Source organism: Nyctereutes procyonoides, unplaced genomic scaffold (genome assembly GCF_905146905.1).
Source record: "Nyctereutes procyonoides isolate TBG_1078 unplaced genomic scaffold, NYPRO_anot_genome, whole genome shotgun sequence".
Classification (NCBI taxonomy): Eukaryota; Metazoa; Chordata; class Mammalia; order Carnivora; family Canidae; genus Nyctereutes; species Nyctereutes procyonoides.
In genome coordinates this window covers 41918773-41927723 of record NW_026575043.1, presented here as the reverse complement: position 1 = coordinate 41927723, position 8951 = coordinate 41918773, and the positions used below count along the sequence as shown (strand labels likewise).

The following is an 8951-nucleotide window of genomic DNA, read 5'->3' as shown; positions in this document are numbered from 1 at the left end:
TGGAGAAATTTTTTTAATTTTTATTTATTTATGATAGTCACAGAGAGAGAGAGAGAGAGAGAGATGCAGAGACATAGGCAGAGGGAGAAGCAGGCTCCATGCACCGGGAGCCCGACGTGGGATTCGATCCCGGGTCTCCAGGATCGCGCCCTGGGCCAAAGGCAGGTGCCAAACCGCTGCATCACCCAGGGATCCCGGTGGAGAGATTCTAAGATAGCCTAAGTAAGCTTGCATTGCCAAAAACTAGAACTCTGGCTTTAGTGACCAGGGGTTTTAGGCTGTCTTGTGGACATGCCTCCAATCACACCAAACTCCCCTGTACTTGGTTCAAAGTAGAGACTGCTTTGCCTTGCTGCTTGGGATTTCTTGAATCCTCCCTTTTGCCTATCCACTTGACCTCTCTAGTGGTAGTTTAATTTTGGCATAGGATGCTGGCATAGGTGAAATGATCTCTATAAATGAGGGAAGTCCTTCAGTATCTTGCAGTATCTTGTAAGATTTCCAAGAAAAGATGCACATGAAGGATGAGGATATGTCTATAGTTTTGGGATACTATTGATGTGTCAGATTTTTTGAACAGGTTCATTCTTCTGTGAAACAAATTCTAGCATATAATTCCCTAAGATTAAAATCTCTCCAAAGTAGATTAAGGGAAGAGGTAACTTTTGAGTGCTTGGGATGGTACCTACCTGATAAGGTACATATACCAAGAACTTATAATGCATCACCTCCTTGAATCCTCCAGCAACCTTTAGAAATATGGACTATTATGCCCCTTTTACAGGTGAGGAAGTGATTACATGTCCAAGGCTACCTGGCTAACCAGTGGCAGAGTTAAATTCAGGTAGTTTGAGTCTGGAAGATGTTCTTAATCCCTATAATGGCAAGACAATTTTGATCTTTAACAGCATGTCCATCTCTTAACATAAGGTGGTATAGCAAAATAATGGCTAAGCATTCTAGTTCTGCCACTTACTAGTCTGTGATACTGGCCAGTTAGGCTACAGAATCAGAAATATAGTAACTGCTCAAAGAGTAGACTGTACCACTTATGGCAGGAATTGAGGCAGGCAGTAACTGAGGAGGGAAAAACCTTTAAAAAGTGGCACACTTGGGCAGCCTGGGTGGCTCCGCGGTTTAGCGCCTGCCTTCCACCCAGGGCACGATCCTGGAGTCCCAGGATCAAGTCCCACCATCAGGCTCCCTGTGTGGAGCCTGCTGCTCCCTCTGCCTGTGTCTCTGCTTCTCTCTGTCTCTCATGAATAAATAAAAATCTTAAAAAAAAAAAAAGTGGCATGCTCACTGAAGTCGGATAAATTACTATCATTGTAAACAGTGAAACACCTAGAGAGAAAGCAGTAAGACTTACCAATGAACAAAGACACTGCATTGCACTTTTTAATTGCACAGGTAGTTTTAAATAAATGGAGAAAGCACCTCCCAAAAGTTACACTAGCAGGGAAAGATTCCATCAAGCATTTACATAGTAAATTTTCATAGTAATACAAAAGATTCTTGATCTTTACTTGAACTGTACATGACGGAAAGGAGCCCCCTCAGGTAGGTGTTCTCTGCTTGCAGAAGCAAACTAAAGGGCCTAAAATTGGAGGCAAGCCTGGGATGCCAAGAAGGAGGAAAAGAAATGTTAAAGGGCCACTCAAATTTCACGTCTAAGACACTTGTTCAATGACCCTTACGTAAGAATTTTAGGTCAAACTACTGCCCTTAAGATAAAGGTACAACCTCAAAAACTGTAATTCTGGATTATAGTAATATATCTGAGTACCTTGCACTGCTAGATGACAAAAGAATACTTGGGGTGACCTATAAGGTTTGAACAGATAAATACTTTAAAAGAATTCCCTAGGACTGTACACCCTCTACTTTGGCTTTTTTAAATGAAGCACAGGCTTCTCTGCTATCTTCAGGCAGTATAATGGTCAAGGGAAAGGGTAACAGCACTGATCATTCCTTAGACACTAATCAGCTGGGGAAAGAGTTCATTGGCAAAAGTATCCTCCCAAGAATGGTCTACACCAAGCAGAGAGGACATGTCGCTGAAGGGAGAAGGGGAGCCCTCATATCCACAGTCACTATAAGCATCCAGTAGACAGGAAGATGGCTTCAGGCAGTGGCTGGATGAAAGTAGATCTGAGGTGCCCAGCTCTGGAATGAAGTCATCTTCTACAAGTTCTTCCTTCACTGAGACAGTGAATTCAGGGTGATCTTTCTCTGAGGGGCTGAAAGGTGCTTCCTCAATTTTCACTACCACATTAGCTTGGCTTTCTGTCTCAGAGGGTATCTCTAAGACTAGGGGCTTGGTATATACATGGTCAAAACGAATCAGTTCATTAATGGCTTCCAGCTTGGCTGATGACGTCCCCAGTGATGGAGAAGGGGAGGCCGGTAAGGAACTGGGTCCTTCTGGGTGGACCTCTGGAAGCTGCTCCAAGCTGGTAGACTCTGGAGAAGGACATCTGAAGAACATGACTGGATCCAAATTGAACAGAATGCCCAACAGGATATCAGACTGCAAGAGACAAAAATGAAATGGAATCCAACCATTAGAATGTGCCTGAGAATCTACCTGGAATACTTCCTACTAGGTCCCACAATGTAAATTAATCATCACTCAACAGGATGACCTCCGAGACCCACAGACCCATTTATCTACACCTCACTCTATGTCCTAAATCACCTGGAGATAGGAAGGCAGTCGATCTTCACCTGTAACCCAGCCAAAATTAACCTTTCCTGCCCTCCTCCATCTGGTCAGGGATCTCAGACATCAAACAGAAGGAATTAACTAGTTACACAGCTCTTCGCTAAATCCAAAAAAACTCTTACCTCAGAGTCTGAAGAGTCAACGCTGTCAGAATCCATGGGGAGATGCTCTGGAGGGGTGACAACTGGGCCTGCACCTGCTGCAGAGGTGCACGTAGTCTGAGTGCTGCGGACTCAGCAGACCCGGCCACCGGCCTCACTCCGTTCCCCTGAAAGACCAACATAAATAAACTGCTCAAACTGCTGAGTCCTCAAGGAGATGCTCACCAGGCAGCTGTGATTCTCAAGGTTCAAGAAAGCTAGAAAACTAAGCTTTGGAGCTGAAAACCTTTCCCTTACCTCCGTTATTTCAGTTTGAGACTTCCTCAAGAAGAGAGGAAAAAAGAAGGAAGACTAACTTCTGTCATTTTATGTGCAATGAAACATTTTTATGGCCCAAATTAAGATTCTGGAAGGGAAGGACTGATATTCTTAAAATCTTCAGTGATATTCTCCATAATACTGTTTTATTTTTTTTAAGATTTTATTTATTTTTTCACGAGAGACACAGGGAGGCAGAGACACAGGCAGAGGGAGAAGCAGGCTCCATGCAGGGAGCCTGATGTGGGACTCGATCCCAGGTCTCCAGGATCAGGCCCTTGGCTGAAGATGGCGCTAAACCGCTGAGCCACGGGGGCTGCCTCTCCATAATACAGTTTTAAGATTTTACCTTTAGAGGCACTTGGATGGCTTAGTCTGTTAAGCATCTGCCTTGGGTTCAGGTCATGATCTCAGGTCCTGGGACTGAAGCCCACATCGAGCTCCCTGCTCAGCGGGGAGTCTGCTTTTTCCTCTCCCTCTATCCCTGCCCCCACCACTGATACTCTCTTTCTCTCTCAAGTAAATAAAATCTTTTAAAAGAAAGATTTTACTTTCTACTAAGTAAAAAAAAAATCTTTAAAAAAAAAAAGATTTTACTTTTTACTAAGTAATCTCTGCACCCAAAGTGGGGCTTGAACTCCCAACCCCGAAATCCAGTGTTTCATGTTCCAGCAACTGAGCCAGACAGGCACCCCTCCACAATACATTTCTTAAGTAATAAAGTTCTACAGTGAATTCGGGCCCCAAATCTTTTGGGACAGTAATTTTTTTAAAATATTTTATTTATTTATTCGTGAGAGACAGAGACAGAGGCAGAAGCAGGCTCCATGCAGGGAGCCCGATGCAGGACTCAATCCCAGGACTCCAGATCACGCCCTGGGCCAAAGGTAGGCGCTAAACCACTGAGCCATCCAGGGATCCCCATGGGACAGTAATTTTTTTTCTAATTTTTTTATTTACTTATGATAGTCACACACACAGAGAGAGAGAGAGAGAGAGAGGCAGAGACACAGAGGGAGAAGCAGGCTCCATGCACCGGGAGCCCGACGTGGGATTCGATCCCGGGTCTCCAGGATCGCGCCCTGGGCCAAAGGCAGGCACCAAACCGCTGCGCCACCCAGGGATCCCGGGACAGTAATTTTTAGTTTGTTCTAAACATTACCTTTGCAGAGTAGAAGTGCCCTACTGTCAACCTTAGACCACTTAAGTGCTGTCAATAAATTTCCCATGTCTGTATACTAAAACCCATAATTACCTCTTATCAGAGGGGTATCACTATCATAATAAATCCTTTCCCTACTCATTCATATTCACCAAAGAACTACTACAGTTTTAGTAGCATTCAGTTGGATTTGACCAGCTCTCGGGGCACCTGGGTTGCTCAGTCAGTTAAGCATCTGCCTTTGGCTCAGATCCTGGATTTGAGCCCCGCATCAGGCTCCCTGTTCAGGAGGGAGGAGGGAGCCTGATTCTCCCTTTCTTCCTGCTCATGCTCTCTCTCGCTTGCCCATTCTTTCTTTCAAATAAATAAATGAAATATTAAAAAAAAAAAGTGACCAGCTCTTTTTCTGGTTCTCCTAAACACTAACACAGTACATTTTGTTGGCTATCAGTATTTGTTAGTACTTGCTCTGTTTTTTTTTTTTTTTTAAGATTGTATTTATTTATTCATGAGACACATACACAGAGAGAGAGAGAGGCAGAGACACAGGCAGAAGAAGAAGCATGGAAGCTCCCTGCATGGGGCCTGACATGGGACTCGATCCCGGGTCTCCAGGATCATGCCCTGAGCTGAAGGTAGGCGCTAAACCACTCAGCCACCCAGGGATCCCCGTTAGTACTTGCTCTTATAAGAGCTGTGTAACTTACTTTAGTAGAATTTAATACTATTCACTACACAGTTGAAAAATGAGTGTCAGTAAGGGGTCATGTCACTTAGAACCAGTTCTCATACAGGGCATCAGATAAATGAGACAACTTACCTTGGTCTGGGTCTCCGCCTCCTCTTCAGTAGCCAGGGTATCCATCCCCAACCGCTGTCTTAACTCCTGGTTCTCAACTACAAGGCCATGAGTTTTCTCTCGTAAAAGCTGATTTTCTAGCAAAAGTTTTTGGTTCTGGAAATAAGTTCAGAAAAAGCTATTAAAACATCCAGTTCTTTCACTTAAGAATCCACCTGATGATGTTTCACTACAGTTGGTTTCCTTTCCTTCTCTTTGACCTTCTGGAAAACTCTGCTTACATTCACAGTAGGTATTCAAAGGAAAGGTCATAGTTATGAAAAATAAGAAGTGCCATTTCATGGGGCCACAAATAACACAATGCTTCCAACTACGAATATAGACCTCAGCAAAGGATGACTTGCGGCTTTTAGATAGGACAAGGGAAAAAAAAATCCTATCTTAAACTAGCAGGTTTTAATAGAAGTGGTAATGGTAGGCCATAAAATCAAAACATGTTTTTAAAAATGTATATATATACATATATAAAATCCTTATGTGTTCAAGATGTGTAGCTGGGAATAATTTAGGATTAGGCAATAAGCACGCCCTAGAAGGGGAAGGGAACTGTTAAGTGAACTTTTGGCCAAGCCAAGAAGGGTCTCAGGTTTAAGCAACTATTTTCTACCATACTTTTATGAATTTCTTAGTACTAACTCGATAAACGTTGTAATGTTGCAATTCACAACTTTGAGACAGATCTAGCACCAAATGCCAGAGGGTCAACCACTTCTGCTCTCATCAACCTTCATCACTTATCACTTATTACCTAATTACCCTAATTTAGATTATTTTTTTAGTTTAACTTTTATTTATTTTTATTTTAGTTTAGTTTAACTTTTAATTAACTGTTCAATCGTATTCTAAAAAGAGAGAATCAGGGCAGCCCCGGTGGCTTGGCCCAGCGTGTGATCCTGAAGTCCCGGGATCCCACGTCGGGCTCCCTGAATGCAGCCTGCTTCTCCCTCTGCCTGTCCCTCTCTCTCCCTGTCTCTCATGAATAAATAAATAAAATATTTAAAAAAAGAAAAGAGAATCAACTTGGGATGGGCAGCGAACCTCAGAACATTCACCAAGGAAGGGATTACAGGAAATAAAAGATGAAAGAGTTTGATCTCAAGTAGTTTTACCTCTTCCTCCAAATCTACCACTTGCTGTTCCAGCTCACTCATTCGAGCTTTCTTTCGGTCTCTGGCAGTCTGGGCTGCTACTCTGTTTTTCAGTTTCCTGAGAACAGAAGGGACATACCACACTAAGTCATCTCAAACCTTATTTATATCTTCATTTGAAAGCTCCACCAGCTGGTGCTTTCGTTTTCGTTTACAGCATATAAGGTAGACTAAGGTAAAATATACTCCAGGCTCCTCCCCTCAAAAAAAACCAAAACCAAAACAAACAAACAAAAAACACAGCCTTTGGTGGATCTGGCTTGAGGAACCGTTTCATTCTCCCCCACACTGCGTCATCCACACCCCCGTCGCATCCAGGCCGCTGGACACAACTACGACTCATCTTGCATCAGAGGAGATTTCCTCCTCCCCTTGCTACTCCCCGTGTAACTCAAATAAGGGCGAGGCCGAGGCCTCTCACCCCGAGACGGCTGCTCCCCGTGTCTGCTCAAGAAGGTGGGTACTTAAACCACAAAAGGCACCCACGAATCACCAAAGAACTAAGATTTACGGAGAACGGAGTACGAGGCTCAATCCTCGCTCAATGCTTCCAACGACCCCAGAAGCGGACGCGGAGGCCGTTGCCTAGCGAGCCTCACACGGCTCACCGCCCTTTCAGCCACGGTCACTGCAGCTCCGCGCCTCTCCAAAAAAAAAAAAAAAAAGTGGGTCGATCGAGTCTATGCACACGGGCCAAATTCAGGAAAGCGGAATGACAGGTCCGCCTGGGGCCCCGCGGCAGAGGGCCCGACCCCAGCGCGCCGACGCCCAGCGCCACGCACCACTAAGGACCCAGAACGGAAGGGGGGGATGACAAAGGCCCGGCAGCCCGGGCTCCGGCCTCCCGCCCCGCCCCGCCCCGCGCCCCCCGGCCAGGCCCCGGCGCCCGAGCGCGGCCATCCGGGCCCCCGCCCCGCCCCGCGCCCACCTGCGCAGCGCCTTCTCCTCGGGGCTCAGGTGCGTAAGGCGCTGTCGCTTGCGCGCCTGGGGCGGACCCCCGCAGGCCGCCTCCGGGCTGGCCCCTCGCGGGCCCGGCACCATGAGCGGAAGAGCCCGGCCGGCCGGGGCTCCAGCGGCGGCGGCGGCAGCGGCGGCGGCGGGCTTGCCGGACAGAAGCAGCACCTTGGGGGCCCCGGCGGCCGGGCTCTGCGCGGCTGCCACCACCACCATCGTCCCGCAGCCTACACGCCGCTGCGCGCCGCCGCCGTCCACGGGGCTGCCCCGCCGCACCCGGCCTTTCTACGGTCGTGGCCCTCCGCGATTGGCCAGCGCCGCGTGACGCACGGCCGCTCTCGGCGCTCATTGGCCCGGCGGGCCCCGAGGGGGCGGGGCCGGGGCGTCCAGCGTGGCGGCCGCCGCCCGCGCGTCGCAGGAGGGGCCGGAGCTGGGAGGCGGTCTGGGGCCCGGCGGAGATTGCTCCCCGAAAGGATTTTACCCGCTAGGCTGCTGCATTTCCCCCCCGCCCCCGGAACCGCTGAGTCTAATTCCAGAAGGAGAGATTTCCAGACTGATGGCTTTTTACCGACACTGACAGCAGTTGTCACCCCTGCCCGACCAGTTATCTCGTGCGCCACGTCGGGGCCCCGAGCGGAGCGGAAAATCGAGGCGGGGGGAGGGATGGAGGGGGAAGAAGGGGGGAGGGGGAGGCGGGGGGAGGGGGCGGGGGGACAGCGAGCGCCAATCAGGCCTTGGATGAGCAACGAGCCTGCAAAGAAATCTTGCTAAATAAGAGTCTTTAGGAATTGAAATCGCGCGTTTTAAAACTAGCCTTGCCTCTTGGCGGGGCTTTCATACACCGGGGCTTTGTGATCTCGGGAGTGGCAGGAATACATGCAATTTTAATTTGCATTTCTACATTTCCTACTATGAGTATACTCTTTTCGTTTCACTTGTTAAAACCAGGGTCCCCGGGGGTCTACCCTGAGCCCCCCAGGCACGCGGGTAAGTTGGAGGCTCCTGCCCTGGCAGCTAGGGAGCAAATTTAGGCACAAGGTTATTAAAATGGTTCAATCCCAGGAAACACCCCACCACCACCACCACACACACAGGATGTTCAGTTTTTTGAAGCAAATTACAGAAATGTGAAATTCCCTAGAATTACAAAGCGATACTGTCTTTAACAAGCAGTTACTGCTTCCTCTGTGCCTAGGCCTGTACTAGAGTCCAGGGATGCAAAGATGAGTGAAACTCCCATCTGGTGATTGGAAATAGGCAAAAAGTGAAAAGACAATGGTTCCAAGTAATTTTTCCATGTCCTGAAGTCAGATTAGCTCTTCAATTATATTTTGGTGGGGAGGAAACAGGATGGGAAGAAGGAGCTTGATACACAGGCCCTTTAAAGGGGCACAATTTCTGTTACTCCCGGGAGTGGCCCATGAGCCTCCCAAGGGCACTTTTCTTCCTCCAAGTTGGCAAAGCTAAACTATTGAAACTGAGGGCGCCCTGAGCACATACTGCTTTGGTGGACTGTGATCAGAGACTCCGCAGGACAATGAAGCCTATTTCCTTTTTTTTTTTTTTCTTTTAAGATTTTAATTTTTATTTATTTATTTATTTATTTATTTATTTATTTTTATGATAGTCACACACAGAGAGAGAGAGAGAGGGAGGGGGGGCAGAGACATAGGCAGAGGGAGAA

At 47.4% G+C, this 8951-nt stretch overlaps 1 protein-coding gene across 1 annotated transcript; it reads right to left on the bottom strand.

Annotated features, from left to right (window-relative positions):
* Positions 1-1380: 1380 nt before the first annotated feature.
* Positions 1381-7527, bottom strand: XBP1 (X-box binding protein 1). Its single transcript, XM_055323361.1, is given in 6 exon segments — positions 1381-2530; positions 2848-2955; positions 2958-2993; positions 5127-5261; positions 6275-6371; positions 7242-7527. Coding segments are annotated over 6 exon segments (1176 nt in total). The 5' UTR covers positions 7484-7527; the 3' UTR covers positions 1381-1972.
* Between the last annotated feature and the right edge of the window lie 1424 nt (positions 7528-8951).